Consider the following 19,376-nt stretch of genomic DNA (forward strand, 5'->3'; position numbering starts at 1 on the left):
ACGTACTGTGCAGGTCACCTTACATGAGAGTCATCAACACGCTTTCATGTTTCTACAGTACCCCTAAAAGGACAAACTATCCTATAGAACCTGTTTTGTCAATATGTTTGTCCTGTCGCGGGTACCAAGCTTTAATATACGTTTTGAAAAGGAGGGGTGAAGTGTTGAATGATATGTTGGTTGCAATCCACAGACTTGCCCCTAGATGTCGCTAAAAGTCCCACATTGCACCTTTAACTGAAATAAAATCACTTTTAAAGGCGGAGTGCATGATCTCTGAAACCAATGTTGACCCTTGAAATCACCTAAATAAACACGCCCCTACCCTTAATAGAAACTGGACCTTCTTTTGATAGACACGTCCAAGACATACGCAACCCAGGCAACGATGTCAGCGACATGCTCCTTACTGCTGATTGGGTACAATTGTGTTTTGATAGTCGTCCCGACTCCCTTTTCCAATATGTTTTTCAAAAATCATGCACCCCGCCTTTAAGACAGTCCCTCCAGAAAATGCAACTACTGTATGAGATCGCATGTCTTAACGCATAATCAGCCAAAGTCTGCATATTTATGCGGTGGACGCATTTTTTCAAATATTTGCAGAACAAATTTCAGATTTCCATGCGCAAAATTCGCGGGGCTTGCATGATTTCATAATCCCCGCATTTTCGTTGCAAAAATCACATATGTCTTAGCAGAAAGTTGAAAAATGTTGCATTTATCTCACACAAGCGCAGCAATGGCCCCGGTTGCCATGGGATCGTTATGAAGTGATGTGATTATGTGAAGTGAACATCATTGAAAAGCTGCAAAAGCTGCAAACTGTTTTTGCAAGTTCCCGCAGTTTTTGCAAGTTCCTGCAATTTCACCACATAAAATTGCATAAATATCCCGCATATTTTACCGCATTTTTTAAGAAAACATGCCGCAAGATCAAAGATTTTTGCCCGCAACAATCACAAAAAAACTCTTTTTCTGGAAGGACTGTTAAGAGAAATCTGATCAAATGACTGCAAAAACTTATAAGTGTGGTGTTATTTTAGGAAATCGAATAGAAATGTATCATTTCAACCAGGTCATTCAAGCAACATATTGCATCTGTAAAATCACAACATATTTTATATTATGCTTCATATTTGTCTATACAGAATATCTTTAATAGTAAACCTATAGACCAGCTGACATAAAACATGCACTTTCACCTGCCTGATTTTATATGTTTTTATATAATCTGATTAACCAAACAAAACAAAATCACAAAATGCTGTTTTACATGATGCTTCATAATTAGTTAATTTTATAAAAGTAATTTTATTTAAGATTTTGAAAATAATAATACTACTGGTCTTTCTGTCCACGCTGACATCATGTTTTTGGGGACTCTTGATAATCACAAAATGTGTCTGTTTGTCTTTGCATTTAAAATTTCAAATGTCAGCATTCATATCACAGGTTTCTGATGGATCAAGATGATCCTCTTCATTTATTTTTCACTCGCACATTTCTTGGGGTTTTGCAACCAATAGCAACTTCATTCCTGTACTGTATACTGTATATCTCTCTGTGGTTTTAAATGACTGTATGATATGCAACTTTAAAAAAATACAAATTAAATAATAATAATAATAATTACATCACATTTTGTCCTCAGATGCAATGAAAGAAAGTATGAATGATTGTGTAAGTGAACTGAAGGTTTTGTTTAGGTTGTTGTATGTTAGCTTCAGCTCTTTTGTCAGATGGAGATACTTTGGACGGATATGCAGAGTGACAGATGCTACAAAGAGGAACAAGGAACGGCACAAGGTTTGGATGATGTTTACACTATAAAGCTTGTGACTGCTCTTCCGGGGGCGCAAATTCAAAATATGTGTTCGGAGTGTCATGTGTGTTGCTGTTGCTCGTGTTTTCAAAATATGTGTTTGTTGCGTCATGTGAACCATGTGCATCAAGTGTTTTGTCAAAATAAGTGCCTGGTGCACACGCGTCAAAACCGTTTATGATAAAAGAGACGCTCACGTTCACAAAATACACGCAAGACACTCCTTTAACAGTAAACTCTGATTATGCATTAGATTACGTGGGTATCTGGCAAACGCGAGCATCTTTTTTATCATAAACCCTTTAGACGCATCTGCAGCAGGCACTTATTTTGATAAGACACGTGTTGCACATAGGTTCACTCCATGCGCAGAACACACTGCTCTCTTTATTTATTTATGTATTACACTATACCTTTGGGACATGTTCCTATTCAACTAATCTTTGGGAGATGAGCAATATTTTCTGGTTTTCTTTTTAGAGATCACAGAAATCTTTCAGACACCTCTAGTAAATCTATTAAAGTAATTTTTTGTAAAACCATCTAAAATATTGTGGGGAAAAATAGTTTTTTATAGATTTTAGAACTCGGGTTGATGCTGATAAACAGCTTTACTTGTGTGTTTTGGTTAGAATTAAAGGACATGGCAACAACATACAGGTCACATTAAAGAAGTCAGCACAAATTTCATTCTCTTCTTTCATCTGTCTCCAGGTAGCAGAGAGATAAAACTGCAGCTCTCTTACTGCAGATCTGATGCAGTTCTCCGCAATAGATGAAGCTCTTGCCTGAAGTAACAGAGCTGCAGCTTGGCGTCAAGCCCGTAAGATTATTGCAATCCATTTCTCACTTTTTGTTTTCCGTGTCCTCACCTTTTCATCAGTGTTGTGCTCCTGTGTGTGTTCCTGTATAGCTCAGTGGTAGAGCAATGCAAAACCACTCCAGAAGGTCATGGTTTGAACCCAGGCATCAAACATATTGAATAAGTGTGTTTGTGTGTGTGTACCTGGTAATTATCACGTTAGGAATACCAGTATTTTTGTGACCTTGTGGGGAAATTTTGATGTCCACATGAGGAAACAAGCTTATAAATCAAACAAAATGATGTTTCTTGAAAATGTGAAGTAGGAGAAGGGTTTCTGTGATGGTTAGGGAATGGGGCAGGTAATGGGAATATAATATACAGTTTGTACAGTATAAAATGCATTACGTCTATGGAATGTCCCCACAAAACATGGAAACCAGAATGTGTGTGTGTGTGTGTGTTTGTGTGTATTTAATCCTTCCAGGGTTTGTTATATAAAAGGTCATTAGATCCTGAAAGGGTTCTGTCTTAATTTCAAGCTTGATTAAACACACAGGTATTTAGTCTGGATTGATTCTTTTTAATAGCTCAGATAGCTGGAGTAAGATATTATTAGGTGGCCTACTGTAATTTTTCTTAACCCCTGCCGCCCGTCTTTCTGAATATCACTCTCATTTTATCACCTCTTTCCTCAATGGCTATAACACTTTTCTGTCTGTTAAAAGCTTTCTTTGTCCATCTTGCTACTGTCTCCTCCCTTACTGTCACCTTCCTAAAAGAGCAGACTGAATACTGCTGTCAGTGTAACCTTAAGATAGCTTAACCTTGTATCACCCTATCTGCAGGAAAGTTATACTAAAATCACTACCCTCCAAAAAAGATAAGACTGCTGTAGAGTCCAGACACCTTTCCAGATCCTATACTGTATATGTATAATGTCATTTTAGTCAATTGTGATAATATTAAGTGAGTAAGAATAGTAAAGAAACTATAAAAATTACAGGTGGTAAAAAGGTGTTTGATTGCACCCATGTCTCCCATCATTTTCCATCTTGTTGGTTTTTAAAAGTTAATTTTGTTATATCTGTATGCCTCCAGTCATTGAATAAGCCTGTCTTGTTCATGAGATTTTGATGTTGTTTATTTGACAGTTAAAGCAACACTATGTAGTTTCCATGTAAAAATGACTTACAGCTCCCCATGTGGTTGAAAAGCGCAACAGTGCCTGGTATCAGACACTCTTCTGCAGGCAGGGGGAGGGGCGGGGCTGTGTTTCCCACCCTCCACCGCCACTTTCAGAGTGTGCTTGTAGCAGCTAGGAGGCTGCTCCGGTTGCAGCAACAGTACAATTTGTCCAGTTAAAAGTTGTTCTATCACTGAAATAATTTTAGAGACATTATTTAAAGGTAAAAAAACTACATAGTGTTGCTTTAACTGAATAGAAGTGATCTGACAGAGGGGTAATTTTGTGAATTAATCTGGGACAAAGGCAGCATTCGGATGGTTTGACATGTCTGTGAATGCTGGTGAATACTGTGCATGGCAACTTTACCGTAGCAGCAAAACCACCATGAACAATGTCTATCAAAAGTATTAATAGTAACAGCAACAGCAGGAAAAAGTCAGAAAACCTGGATAATAAGAGGATGACGCCTGGTAAAACTGTGTGGTAAAGGTCAGAGATGCTGTAGATCACTGTGAATACAGCACAGGTCCATATATTACTTTTATATTGTTTTCGCAGGTATGGTTGCTTGTCGAGTGCTATAATATAATTCTCTCTAAAGGGCTTTATTGCTTCAATTTAAACAATACAGGTAGTTTTATGTCATTGCAACTATAACATATCCAGTGGTGGCCGGTAACTTCTTTTTTATAGGGTGCTCGATTCGAAGTTCATCACAACATGTATGTAGCCCATCATGTGTGTGGTTCCTTTTTTCAAAATGTGTGTTCTGCGCGTCGAGAGATTGTGTGTGCATAACGTGTCTTACTTGTCAAAATAAGTGCCTGCAGATGCGTCTAAAGGGTTTATGATAAAAGAGACGCTAGCGTTTGCCAGATACTCACACAATCTCATGCGGAATCAGAGTTAACTGTTAAAGCAACACTATGTAATTTTTTTACCTTTAAATAATGTCTCTAAAATTATTTCAGTGATAGAACAACTTTCAACTGGACAAATTGTACTGTTGCTGCAACCTGAGCAGCCTCCTAGCTGCTACAAGCACACTCTGAAAGTGGCGGTGGAGGGTAGGAAAAACAGCCCCGCCCCTCCCCCTGCCTGCAAAAGAGTGTCTGATACCAGGCACTGTTGCGCTTTTCAACCACATGGGGGAGCTGTAAGTCATTTTTACATGGAAACTACATAGTGTTGCTTTAAGGGAGTGTCTTGTGTGTATTTTGTGAACGTGAGTGTCTCTTTTATCATAAACACGTGTTTACAGCAGGCATTTATTTTGACAAAACACGTGATGCACATGGTTTACATGACGCAAAAACACATATTTTTAAAACGCAAGCAACACACATGACACTCCGAACACTTATTTTGAATTAGCGCCCCTCGGATGAGCAGTCAGGAGCCGCCACTGATATCTCTCTTAAAAATAAATGTGCTTGTAACGATGGTTTAAAAGAACCATTTTTGGTTTACAAAGAGCCATTCAGTAAAAGGTTCTTACAAGAACCATTTATTTAATACCTTTTTATAATTTAAAGAAAAAAATTACAACAAAGAACCTTTTGTGACTCAGAAAGATATTCTGAGTCTTCTATGGCATAGCACCTTTATTTTTAAATTGCCGTTCACACCTCATCATTATGATTTGATCATTTATTATAACTATATTAGCTGGTTGTTACCATAAATGGCATTAACTAATATTGCCATTAATGATTTCCTTTAATAAAAATGTTTGCAATACGTAAAGAGTTGAATAAAAACATTACATTAATTTCACTGCAACTGAAGCTTCTCCATAGTGTAATCTACCATTTCAAACATGCGAACATTTAAAATTTGAATAGATTTGATCGGCTATCAATGGTTTATTGTTTATCAGTTAGGAAAAAGATCGCTCAGAAAGTAATCCCAATGATATTCCTTGCATATTTATATAGTTTTGGTGTGAACTCCATTATTCTCTTTAATTTATAGTAGAACAAAGATTAAAAACTAGTTATCGTCCATAATGTAAATGGCCCCTAATATTGTATACAACTAGAATATTGTAGTGACCAATGAGCATCCATGATGTTACTATATAAACTATTAATTTCTATACATTTTCCATTATGGGGATTGCTTAAATTTTTGAGAATTTTTTTTTGTTTTATATATTTCAAAAAGTAATTTTCACATATTTGTGAATGTGGGAAATAATAAAAAGTACCTGTTGGCAGTAAATAAATGTAATTTTATGTGCAAGCATCGCTGAATTTGTCATGTGCAGCATTGCATAACAGACGTGCTCAGGGTGATAATGGGTTTGGTAATAATCGTGTGTTTGTTGCTCATTATGATGCTGTGGCAGGAGAAGAAAATGTTTTTTGTTCACATTAGGGAGAATTTTAATAATTTATCATGCAGCGACTAAATTTGATCACACAGTGACACCCTGAGAAATTAGCATTCAATTCTGCAGTACAGTGCCGATGAGAGAATGACATTCCCATATGTTAGGTCTGTATGTGTATTGTGCCTATAAAAGTTTGGGTTTTCAACCAGCAAAAATGTAGTAAATATTAAATGATTTTACATGGAGAAAAAGTATCAAGAGCGGCCCAGTTAAGCTAGTGATGGATCCTGGCATAGGCCCTATAGTAACACATTGCACTGTCCCACACATTCATGCCAAAAAAAGGTACTCCTTTGTACCAGGTAGGTAGCAATGTTGTACCAATATGTACTAATATGCACTGTTCACGGTACAAATGCACTTTTTGAAAGGGCACAGGTACTTTCACAGTGACCGATTTTGTACCTTAATTTCTGAGAGTGCACTTTTGCCATTTTCTGCCCATGAGTAGAAACATAATGTAGAAAAGATGTTCAGTATATTTCTATCCAATAAGTCAGGTAAATCAGGTCAGTAAAATCCCAAAATGCATTTAAATGCACGCATATTTATATATTTATCTGTATAACTATGTTTGAGTGTGGTTATACTAAGTGTATGACAGTCATAGAGAGCAGTATTTGCACCCAGCATGTTGTTGGGCACTCCATGAGATCTAAAAGCTTTGCAGTTTCGCACAAATATTGTACATATGGGCAAACTCTATGGTCTCTCTTTCTTTCTCTCTTTCTCTTTTTCTCTCATAACTGAGTACTTTAGTCTCCAGAGCTATGAAAGAGCAACTTAAAGCAATAAAAAGTTTCTTCTGGGATACAGCTACAAAAATCTTTGTTGTGTTTATTAGATTATGACAGACGACAGCTGGTGTCCTGTTTGCCGTTTAATGACATTTTGCTTTGTTTGTACAAAAAGGAGGAATGAAAAAGAGCCACATTTGAAAGCGAATGTTAAACTTTTCCATTGTTGCAGACAAACCGAAGGTGAAGTTGATTTCTTCTGAGTTTTAGACAGAGGTGATGCACTCGGTGGTGCTGGTGAGACAGACACCGCAGTCACAGCGGAGGGCTACTGGATAGGTGTAGTACGGGTCCACCTGGGCTGAGCAGTTTGGCAGCTGTACCGTCACTAATCGGGTCTCATTATAAGTACACACACGCTGGTACGACTCAATGAAGGGTGGGTCCAGAATGGGTTTCTGCATGATTGACAGGTGATGGATATTAGCCAATGTCATGGTTTACACTGATTCAATCTTTACAGTGACTTATTTTCTAAAATAGACTGGACTCCTAAACACATCTGTAAAGTTTAGTATTTGATAACGTAAAAATAAATATTTAAACAAAACACTACTGAAATTGAAATATAATCTGTTGATCATCCACATTGGGGATATTAATTTATGTTCAAGTATGATTTAATGTTCTATACATTTTGTATTTTAATGTATAAATAAAGTGTTTAAAACATTTGTTTAGCATTCGATTTTAAACAATAAACATAACCTTAACATCAAAGCTTTGTAGAATTTCTAATACTGTAGTTTTTAAACCAAAAACATACACTTTGTGCCTCTGATCTAAAGCTTTAAAGGGGTCATATCATGAAAATCTGACTTTTTCCATGTTTAAGTGCTATATTTGGGTCCCCAGTGTTTCTATCAACCTAGAAAATGTGAAAAAGAACAACCCAGTAACTTAGTTTTGGTAAACCATTCTCTGCAAGCATAATTGAAAAAACAGGTCATTAAAATTTGGCTCCCCTTGTGATGTCAGAAGCAGATACCTGATCTCACGAATTTCCAGTCACTGAATATTTTGCTCATTTATCTGTGTCATTGTCACAGATCTCTGCATTTTTCCGTGTCCGTACCACAGACTTTCTTTTCCGTGTCAGTTTTTCACGTATTGGTTACTCAATTGTTTTCCTATTTTCTTACCATTGTCGTGTGGGTTTGGAGTTAGAACGACTTTCTGTTACATAAAATGACATCCTAACCGAAACCCAACTCTAAACCTAACGTCAGGCGACAATTGTTTAAAAATCTGGAAAAAAATTATAAACCAATAGTTAAAGTGACATCCTAACCCAAACCCCAAATCTAACCCCAAACTCAAGGGACAATGGTGTTTGTGGTACGGACACGGAAAATGCGGAGATCCGTGGCAATGACACAGATAAATGAGCAAAATATAACACAGAACTTTGTGAGATCAGGTTGCGCAGATAATATCGCCCCTTAACCTGGACTATCCAACCACGCCACTGCCTTTTAGGGCACAGATCAGCTCATTTGCATTTAAAAAGGAAACACCCAAAATGGCAGAGTTTTGCTCACACCTACAAAGTGCCAATTTTAACATGCTATAATAAATTATCTATATGCTATTTTGAGAACTTTACAATACTGTATACTCTGAGGAAACCAAAGATTTATTTTACATTTTAAAAGTCTTGTGAAATGTCCCCTTTAAAAGTGCACTATACAACATTTTTAGAAGGTGCAAAATGAAAAATAAATAGTAAATAAAAAAGAATAATTAAGGTAATTCAATATAATAAACAAGAAATGTATGCTTTTAAAAGCTAGAGATATTTTTGGAATGATTTCTCTCTATTTTTCTGTAGTAATTTCCAGCAGTTAGCCGAAGAGGTGCTGTCTCTCTAGAGCTTAAAAGCCCTACAGGAAAAACTGTGATTTTAAAGAAAGTGATTATTTGGGATTATTAAATGAACTTCCAAAGTGCTTCCAGCCAGTGATTCAGAATGAAAATGATTCTGAATCACAATAATGCAAGAGCTTTACAAATTAAACACAAACTCAAATATAATTTCTTTACAAATTGGGAACCTGTCAGAGTCAATTGTGTTTAATACAAACCTTTCAGGATTGTATTAAACACAGTTTAGTATTTTTTTTGTCATAGTGTAATAGGATTTTCTCTCTCTCTCTCTCTCTCTCTCTCTCTCTCTCTCTCTAGATGAAAGTGAAAAATAAGGGTCTAATAAAAATCTTACTTCCCAGGTCTCGCAGCGCCCCCAGCAGGCATCAGTGGTTATGTGCATTCCACCGCAGCCTGGCTTACGAGCCAGAAATGTGAATTCTCGCACTGCACAGCCAATAAAACGCTTCAGGTTGAGCACAGAAGCCTCAGCATCACATCCAACACACAACCAAACAGCCAGAGTCACACAACACAGCTTCACATGAGAAAATCTGTAACACACACGTTCAATTTTAAATGTTCAGAACCAAATTTAGTCACTAGCATAACTATACAGTTTTAAAAATAATAATTATTGTTATTAAGAATGAATTGGTATGATGATTTTGCATCTACTTTAATCTGACACATAGGCTACCTAAGTTAACAGCTATAAGTGTTGGCGGCCGTTGACTTCTTTTTTCAAAAGTTCCCAGGCGAAGTTCATCATTACAAAATATGTGTTCAGCGGGTCAAGTTAACCTATGTGCATCATGTGTTTTGTCAAAATAAGTGCCTGCTGCAGAAGGGTTTATGATAAAAAAGACGCTCGCTTTTGCCAGATACTCGTATAATCTCATGCAAGTTTCCTGGTAAGTGTCTTACGTGTATGTTGTGAACGTGAGTGTCTCTTTTATCATAAACTGTTTTGACGTGCGTGCAGCAGGCACTTATTTTGACAAAACACAAGCAATACACATGACACTCCGAACACATATTTTGAATTTTGCGCCCCTTGGAAGAGCAGTCACCAGCCACCACTGTGTAGGCTACAGTACGTTTCTTACCTATGTGCTTCAGACAGATAAGCCATTGTTGTTTCCGGTTGATCTCAGTGCTGCTTCTGTTTTAAGAAAATAAATAAGAGTAAATAAGTAATACAAATAAATCTTACTTTTGGTCTTTTTAGTTCAGGTTCAATTATGGCAAAGATAGCCTACCTGGTTGGCGATCACCTCTGCTTTAATATCTCTGACACTTAAGCCTTCCCAAATCTTCTATTTATTAGAAAAGCCCTGCCAATCCCACCTCCAGTAAAAACATGTTGGGGGTGTGTCAGTGTAAAGCCAGCTTCATCCTGTAGTGATAAAAAGATGTCACTCAAGAATAAAGACCATGTGTTCAGTGCAAAGACTGATCCAGCCCCACAGGCATGTCTTACCTGCTTCTCCGGTGCATCAGCCATGTAGCTCTTAACTTAATGAATAGCAAAGAGGCTCTTCTTGTTCAAAGTCATCCACTTGGAAACTAGTAGGAAGCACTTTCATCCTCTAATCCAATTTTTAATTTATTTATCCATCGATGTAGATAAATTCACCTCAGGAAACTGTAAGTACAAGCATCAGAGATAGCATAGGAGGTGTTGGGACGGGTTCAACAAGACTTTAGGCTCCAAACTGTTCAAATTTAGTATGGCAACAGCAACTCAGAGGCAAATTAATTTTTGAAGATCTGGATCTAATTGGCTATGTCTCTGAAAGAATTATGGCAGGTTTATTTGTTTATTATACATCTAAAAAGGTAGTTTAAAAGATAGTAAATTTTTATTAAAAATAAAAATTAATACAATAAAACCAGCATTTCAAGTATCCTCTCAGTTCTATACGGTCATGACAGGATTGTGTATGCAAGTGTTAGAATGTTTAAATTAGCTTGAGATATAAGTCACACAGACACTACTTAAAACGACTCCTATAATAACTACTTATACGTACTTGCAAATTGTATAACATTGACACTAATTAATAGTTCTGCTTCTTGTTATGATGGTTATATAGTCTATAATCAGTCTGAGTTTATCTTTTAGTCTGCCGAGCTGCTGCAGGTCAGTGCGCTCTTCTGAGTGGTCGTTATAATTAGAGCCCCTAAAAAGTGGCGCGTCCGGTTACACGCGCACTCCGCGCGCCCTACGCAGCACGGTAATATACACGCGTCACACATCGATACGCGCAGTGTACGAACGCCATAACGTTATATTTGTTGTTATTGTTATTGACGACGGAAAATATTCAACACTGAATGTGCAACGGGACATTTGGAGAGAGTTTCACACTTACCCAAACATGTGAGTAACGTTAGAACTTGAAGTTCAACCACCTTCACAGTCCGCTTTGAGGTCATTGAATTACCCTAACCGTAACACCCCTAATCATGATAATAGATATTTTATACCAATGTTTATGTGGTGTTGTTGTTGTTTGTTTTGTTCTGTGTTTGCCCTTGTAACTTTATAACGTTGTTTGTAATTAAATACAACACATTAATCATTAAATAGAACCACCACAGGTTAAGTTTGATATATTTCTGAAGGGTCTCAAAAACGCCATAAATTCATACCATGAAGTAGAAATGCGTCTGTGTTTGATAGCTGATTTTGTAGCTTTGATGGCTTCTTGTATTGAACGGTATTTGTAACAAAGTATTTGTAACTATTTTGGGCCTGCAGTGGAGCGCGCGACGCCCCTCTCGCGCTTTCGGCATTCTGGGTGTCAGAGGTCACGTGGGTTATTCTGGACTGCTTGTGGAAAATTTATACTGTCTATGCCACTCATAAAAATGTATTCAACATTTAACTAACATATTCTGAAATGTCATGAAATGCTTCTGCTCGTATACACTCTTAAAATAGAGGTTTTGAATGGTCAGGGGTTTTAACTACATTGTATGTCATATATTCTGTTTATCATAAAATATGGTAGTTGGTTATAGCAGCTTCAGGAATATTCTCTACACTTTTTTTGTGTGTTTTGTGCTTTTTAACTATGGCTTAGTGACAGATATGTCACTGCAATGTGATTGTCCTGTGGGACTGTTGTGTTCGGTATGTGTAAATGCTTCAGATGCTGTGGTGGTCAGTCCAGTGGATGAAGTTACCATGTATTGACCTTAGTCAGTTACAGGATGACTTTCTTATCTTTTAGAGAGCATTGTAGATATTTGGAAATATGTGATTAATGTCTGATGTGTTTTATGCCATATTATTTACTAAATAAATTACTTAATCAAATCCTAGTCCATCTGATGTACTAAAAATAATAGCGATTTTGTGCCTCTAGAGGGCAGTACATGTTTATGCTCTATGGTTCCTGCAGGGAGTGGGACGTGGGTTTGTCTAGTGTTTAGGTCTGGTTGTAAGAATCAAATATTCCGTACTGAGGAAAATTTCAAAAAGGTGTTTTGTGATCAGTGACTTGACTTCACTAGCAGAAAGTTTGTCATCACTTGAGCTCAGTGAAAGACACTGACGGGTAACTGTGCACAGATTCAAAACCAAAATGTAAATATAACTGTTGTAATGTAAGTCATTTGATTTAATGTATCTGTGACTGAACCGTTTATTAGACAGTATTGTTATTATTTTTTTTAACTTGTACTTCATTTCATCATTCCTTACAGATACTGCAATGCTTCAGTTCATTATCAGCTGAGGTGTCTCTGTGGGAACCATGACATCAGAGAGGACGTCCGGAGACTCGTCCCTTGAATGTGGCTCACGTCCACTGGACATTGATGATGTCCACATACTACTGCAAGGTCAGACTGAAGCTCTGATTGAGCATAATAAAAAATTGCTTTGGTTTTAGTCTTAATCTTTTTTGGTTTATCGATATGGGTCTGTTTTAGTCTGTTTCAGTTTAATTGGATTTTGTATGACATCATTGATTCATAACATCTATCCATCTTTTAAGACTTAATTTCACTTTTGTCTTTTCTCTCAAGAACAAATTATAGCCATGGTCATGCAAAACAGTTCATGATTATCTCACATTATTATGTAAATGTGGATCATGGCTATAAAAATACTTTTTTCTAAATTTGGAATATTAGACCCAATTATATCAAAACATCATAACTTACATTTCACACTCATACCATCACTTTTACATTATCTTTGCTCCTTTTACAGACTGATTTTAATAATATATTACAGAGATTCACAAGACATGGGACAAAACAGTACTGAACAAACAAGTTATGCATAAATTAATTATTTTGGATTAACCTGTTAAACATGTTGCATTTTGAAACTTCCTGCTTCTTCCATTTTTCCAACAAATGTTTGTTTTACTTTGCAGTAACTCTGTATGTGTCGACACCATCAGATGTGTGCCCTTATGTCCATTTTTTTCAAATATTATTAACACATCTCCCATTTAGTTCAATGGGACAACAAATAATAATAATAAAAAAAACTCCAGGACCGTGTCCATGTCCACTGGGTAATAGTGTTTTTATATGTGATGTGTTTTTATATAAAGTCCTGAGGGCACAATAGTGTTGTTTTGAGAAACACATTAATCATCACCTGTGTAGACATGCTGTGTGTGTATGTGTGTGTGTGTGTGTTTGTGTTAACAACACAGGTAAGAGGTGGAGCTTTTCAAAAACCGGCAGTACAGGCACTTGATTTTGAATCATCTGGCTAAACATAATAAGCGGGAACGTTGTGCTGCGTGTGTACAGTGGTTGGCGTATATACATCAGTGAAATGCTTTATATGATCTGAATGTGATTTAAACATAAATAACATTTGCACCAAATTGCTTGGCTTTACTTCAAGATGAGGCTGGTTGATAAAACGTTCCTACTGGTGTACTTTCTTACGTGCTAATGCAGGGAATTCTGTGGTAGTAAATCGTATGACAGCAGCAGCATGGGTGAGTTTATACTAGCTTCTCTTGGTAAAATCTCTTAGGTCTTAGTTAACCTATGTTTAAAAATGCACTTTAAACTTTTTTGTAATTACCATTCAGTATAATTTTGTCATACATACACATGAACATCACTTTGCAGTCACGTCTGCTTATGGCTACTTTACTTCATTACACATAATGTCTCTTTAAAGACACCAAAAAGAAGTTACCTCGTTATATGGGGGTCAAACGCCCAACCGAAAACCCTCATAAGACAACACGCAGATTAGAAGGTAAGATGCACATAATTTGTATTAAAATCTATCATACATTCTCTATTGCAAATTAAATATATAGGTTTAGAGGTTTGCTTATCACTTGTTTACTTGAACGTAATAAAACTTAAACATAGTTAGGCTATATTTTATTTTTAAATGATTAAATTTATTGCTTTTTTAAGAATCGATTATGCTGCATGTCCCTGAATGCATCATGCTGTCACTTGCGTTACGAGTCTTTTCACTTTTGTTCTGCGCTGTCATTTTATCATTGCTTCTCCTCCCTCTGTCATATATTCAAACAGAGGAGTTGTCTCTAACGATTTTAAAATGGCACCTCCCAAAAGATATTAAACCATAATACATGCGCAACTTTATTCACTAAAAACATTCCAGTCTGTTGTGTCATGTTTCTCGTTTAAATAGGTCACAAGTAAAGGGGAGGGTTTGGCAAGAAGCTTTTGTTATTTTTGAAGTCTTTGTTACTGAGGTTCGCACACCTTGGGATTCCATGTGTTTGTCATTTTTTTTCTCTACACATGCCTCTGTGTGTGTTTTTGTTTTGGTTTTGAAAAGTAGTTTTATCAGCTCAAGTCAGGATCAGGGTCAAAAAATAGATGTGTTTCTTAGATAAATAAAGTTGTAAGCATACAGCCTTTGTATAAGAAAAAAAGAAAAATAAATAAATCATTTCAACATGTATTAGTTAAAACCCCCCATACACTCTAAAAACAAACAGTGCTAAATTGCACTAAAAGTGGTTCTTGGCCCGTAATCATAGAGGAACCATTTTAAGTGCCATATAGCACAGATGAAGTACCTGTGTAGAAAAAGATTGTGCTATATGTAGAACAGTGTTTCTCAAACTTTTTCAGCCCAAGGACAACTTTATCTTCCAATTTTTTTCTGAGGACCACCTAACAGAATCCCACTCTAACACTCCCCCAAAAAACTCCCCCAATAGGAAGGATAAGCTAAGTTTAAGTTTAATATGCAACTGTTTCAAGTCAAAAACTAATTTTTTTAAAACAAATGCAATGCTAAGTTCAGAAATTATTATTATATGAATTTTATTTCATTTGAAAAAGTAAATGTGAAATGAGTTGCAGCTTAATATGAACAACAAACTGCACATGTGAAAAAATGCAATTAAACATACTATAACAGCCTAGGTCCCACATAATGTCATTCCAAAGAGCCCTTAGTTTAAAACTGAGGTGGTGGGTATATGAAGTTTATGGTTGTAACTATGGTAACAATAAAATACTGAAAAAAATGTTCCCCGTAATGTCCAAAATCACTGAAATCACAGGGAAACAAAAACTAGTACATTACAAAACTAATAGATCTGTGGATTTTAGCTGCTTTCAGATGACGCTTGATCTTTTCTTTTGCCTCCTCTTTGGTTTACGTTATTAAAACAGAAAGGCAAGAACTGATATCACAGTTTTGCAAGTGCATTAAAAATCTACTTAAATAAGTGACGATTGTATAAACACTTGGCTATTTGGTTACACTTTATTTTGATAGTCCACTTTAGACATTTTACTAACTATAAATAACTTTGCAACTACATGCCAACTACCTTTCAATAAATTGCAACTATACGTCAACTAACTGTCATTAGAGTATTAGTAGACTGTAAGGGTTGGGGTTAGGGAAGAGGTTTGGGTTAGTGGAATAAGTTGACATGCACCTGAAAAGATACTTATAGTCAGTTGAATGTCTGTTGAGATATCATCACAATAAAGTGTTAGTAGATATTAAGCAGACAGTCTACTAATTCTCTAAAGATTGGTAGTTGATATGTAGTTGCAAAGTTACTTATAATTAGTAAAATGTCTAAAGTGGACTATCGAAATAAAGTGTTACCGGCTATTTTAGGTCATCTTTTGGCGGACCACTGGGGGGGGGGTTTGGCGGACCACTAGAATTACTGATGTAGAACCATATGTGGTGCTATAGTGGTGCTATATGACCCCCGTATGGTTCTTCATATGTGCTATAGAGCATTAAAAATGGTTCCTCTATGATTACGAGCCAAGAACCACTTTTAGTGCTATTTAGCACCGTTTGTTTTTATACTGTAAGGTTTATTGTCTTCTGTTTTTGAGACACCATCAAATGAGGCGATAAAGAGAGATTGGATAAAATGACAGATGGACAAGCACATGACAGGACATACACACACAGTACTTCTCCAACCAATAGTCTTTATTTACAAGGCAGCATTTTTTGTGCCTTTTCCTTTTTTTAAAACAGAACTTTTTTTGTTTTTCTTGTGTTTTATTAACTTTATTAACCTCACAAATATGAAATCACAGGAACATTAAGACCTCTATCTAAAAAAATTCTGGGTTATTTTCAACCCACCATTCACTCTCAGAAATAAAGGTACAAAACTGTACCTTTTCTGTCACTGGGGCTGTACCCTTTCAAAAAGTACAGCTTTGCACCTAAGGATTTCATTTTAGTACCTCAGAAGTACATATTGGGACCAAAGAGAGCTTGTTAGTACCTCAAAAATACATATTAATATCTCAAAGGTACATATTGGTACTAAATGTTAACATATGGTCCATACAATTACCTTTTTAAAGGGTGATGCCCCACTGACAGCTAGGGTACATAGTTTGACTTTTTTCTAACAATGTAGGTCCTAAAAGTACGGTAATCTACCCAAAATTGTATTCTGCTTTGTATTCCTGTAATGGTACCAAACAGAAACTTAGGGTACAGCCCCAGTGACAGAAAAGGTACAGTTTTGTACATTTATTTCTGACAGTGTTGGGTGAAAAAGGACAAAACCTACAGTACAATATAAAAAACAAATTATTCAACTTGATTTTAAGGTATGTCAATACTAGTCAGACTTTTAAAATAGTAGGTTCAATTGACTTGCATAACCAATTTGATTTAACTTGCATGCACTGCAGCCTTTTTTTGCAAATAGCTGGCTTGTAATTTGACCTATGCTGGTCTGTTTTAACCCATTGTTGCGTCAAATATAAAAAAAATTCTGGTTTAATTTACCCACCGGCTGGGTTGAAAATAACTCTAAAGCTTTTCTTTAATGTAGGATAATCAAAACCCAGGGTAAATAATGAACAACCAGGAGTTACAGTAACCCAGTGCCATTTAACTATATCAGTAGTTAAAGCCTATCAGTAATTAGCAACTCGAAATAAACAAATGGGATATGTGTAGCTGTCACTTCAAGTGTGGTAACTCTTAACTGGTAATTGTAAAGGTGTTAAATATTTTCCCCAGCCTGTGCCACTAATATAGGATTGTGTGAACAGCCACTGTCAAAGCTGAGAGTGCCACTTATGCATACAGTGAGGAAAATAAGTATTTGAACACCCTGATATTTTGCAAGCTCTCCCACTTAGAAATCATGGAGGGGTCTAAAATTGTCATTGTAGGTGCATGTCTACTGTGAGAGACATAATCCAGAAAATCACAGAAATCACAATGTATGTTTTTTTAACTATTTATTTGTATGATACAGCTACAAATAAGTATTTGAACACCTGTCTATCAGCTAGAATTGTGACCCTCAAAGACCTGTTGGTCTGCCTTTAAAATGTCCACCTCCACTCCATTTATTATCCTAAATTAGATAAATTAGCTCCGTAAAGACACCTGTCCACCCCATACAATCATCTCTCTTTAGTCTCTTCCTTCTGCTTGTGGATCAGTTGGTCAACTGAGATACATCTGAGATATTATTCTGATAAGTGACCTGCAAGTTTTATTCATAGAATGTGTGGTCATGTTTAGCTGCTAATGAGAGAGAATTCTTTTAGAGTCACTGCAAGCTTGTGGTGCGAGATCAGATTTGTCTTGCAGGATTCGCAGCAATAGTGACGATCACAGACTTTGACGTTTCTGTTTGAGAAAGAGTTTTTAACTTTGACAAAGAACAGGGCTGGATGTAGGATTAAGGTAGTTTGGAATAAGGCAATACTTTCCTGCAGCTTTTGTACTGTAAAATTGTAAGGTGTTGGTTAGGAAAAGTACAGAAAGAAGAGGATTGTGGAAAAATGAAGAAGAAAGATCTTCATCCTGCTGATGACCTTATTGACTTTGTGGAACTTTATAACGGTAAACATAATGGTTATAGTATATATGTGGGTGTATGTATAAAGTTGTGTATGTTATAGGTCAATCCTTAAGTATGTTTTACATTAATTTGGATCACATGCAAATCATTATTAGGAAAAAGTTTCAATGAATGAATAAATGATTTTGCTCTCAAATCACATTCAGTTTTATACAGTATGCAAATATTCTTCAACAGACCTTGACATATATCAGAGTTAATTTCATTCATGTCATGACTTTATTTTGGATAGTATGTAATTCCAATATCGCAGTAAGATGGATCAACCGGATCAGTGTGTTATAATACTCTCAAAAAATGCGGAACCTGACTGCACCTATCTTTCTTATTCATGTATGAGATCTAATTTTAGATCATGTGAATTTGTGTGATTTAATACCGCAGATCATGGAGGTAAAGGTATTGTGTATGTGTTTAGTCACTGCTGTTCTTGTTGGTTTCTTATGATGTTTTCCTATCCATTATGCCCTCAGTGGAGCAAGAACAGATTCAGAAGCGAACCTTCACCAACTGGATCAATGCCCAACTCTCCAAGGTGAGGGTCAACTTTTCACAGCTTAAAACACTCTGGGGTGGTTTCCCAGACAGGGATTAGATTAGTACTAGACTAAAATAAATGTAAGAGCTGTCCAAGCTGAAATCAACTTGCACTGACATATCCTAAAATACATCAGTGCATTTTGTTTTGCCTCACAATGCACACAAATAATGTTTTTAGTAAGGCATGTTTGGTAAAACTAGTTATATTTCATAATTAAACTAAGACCTAGTCCTGTTTTAAAATAATCCATGTCTGAAAAAACCACCCCTATATGTGATATCTTATAGTATATGATTGCAGCTAAAATAGAAACATACTATAATGATTTGCATTTGATAAACACAAAATTTGATCAAATCAAAAAGTTTGTTGTAGTCTTTCCCTCTTGTTCTCAAATAACATTGGGGGAATTCAGGGGGCAGGGGGTAAATATAATTTCCTCATACACGGCCTGGGACTGAAAGACAGACAGCAACAGGAGTTACTAAACGCACACTCATAAATACCCATATTCACACATGCACACACACCCACAGCTACTTATAAAGTGAACAGATGACACAGCCAATTCATCAAGCTTTATGTCTCTCAGGCATGCACAG

The 19,376-nt window shown here is 36.2% G+C and overlaps 2 protein-coding genes across 14 annotated transcripts in view; one reads left to right on the plus strand and one right to left on the minus strand.

Moving 5' to 3' along the window:
- Positions 1–7,130: 7,130 nt before the first annotated feature.
- On the minus strand, positions 7,131–11,632 carry gphb5 (glycoprotein hormone subunit beta 5). 2 transcript variants are annotated; one of them, XM_065296312.1, is made up of 6 exons: positions 11,533–11,632; positions 10,358–10,522; positions 10,137–10,273; positions 9,984–10,039; positions 9,230–9,428; positions 7,131–7,406 (listed from the first exon to the last, which is right to left on the minus strand). In XM_065296312.1, the coding sequence occupies exons 4-6, from the start codon at positions 10,007–10,009 to the stop codon at positions 7,215–7,217; spliced, it is 417 nt and encodes a 138-aa protein (XP_065152384.1). In that variant the 5' UTR covers positions 10,010–10,039; positions 10,137–10,273; positions 10,358–10,522; positions 11,533–11,632; the 3' UTR covers positions 7,131–7,214. The 2 variants fall into 2 exon arrangements, with proteins under 2 accessions (XP_065152384.1, XP_065152385.1); XM_065296313.1 differs by lacking the exon at positions 11,533–11,632 and adding an exon at positions 11,253–11,462.
- syne2b (spectrin repeat containing, nuclear envelope 2b) overlaps positions 11,119–19,376 on the plus strand; it is a 133,075-nt gene continuing 124,817 nt past the window's right edge. For 8 of the 12 annotated variants that reach the window (XM_065296299.2, XM_065296301.2, XM_065296305.2 and 5 more), the window contains exons 1-3: positions 11,120–11,260; positions 12,592–12,729; positions 18,707–18,768. In XM_065296299.2, the coding sequence (XP_065152371.1) occupies positions 12,642–12,729; positions 18,707–18,768 (150 nt within the window). In that variant the 5' untranslated portion in view covers positions 11,120–11,260; positions 12,592–12,641. Of the gene's footprint in view, positions 11,261–12,591; positions 12,730–13,599; positions 13,854–14,041; positions 14,123–18,706; positions 18,769–19,376 lie in introns of those variants that run through there. The other 4 variants (XM_065296294.2, XM_065296298.2, XM_065296297.2 and 1 more) reach the window with 2 other exon arrangements.

The sequence above is a fragment of the Paramisgurnus dabryanus genome, chromosome 20, assembly GCF_030506205.2.
Source record: "Paramisgurnus dabryanus chromosome 20, PD_genome_1.1, whole genome shotgun sequence".
Classification (NCBI taxonomy): Eukaryota; Metazoa; Chordata; class Actinopteri; order Cypriniformes; family Cobitidae; genus Paramisgurnus; species Paramisgurnus dabryanus.

Bases quoted from the DNA above. Each gene is read 5' to 3' on its own strand.
- gphb5 (XM_065296312.1), bottom strand. From the start codon at position 10,009: ATGGCTTATCTGTCTGAAGCACATAG. The intron at 9,429-9,983 runs GTAAGAAACGTA...TGTGTGTTACAG, and splicing joins TATCTGTCTGAAGCACATAG to ATTTTCTCATGTGAAGCTGT. The intron at 7,407-9,229 runs GTAAGATTTTTA...TCAATCATGCAG, and splicing joins GGCGCTGCGAGACCTGGGAA to AAACCCATTCTGGACCCACC.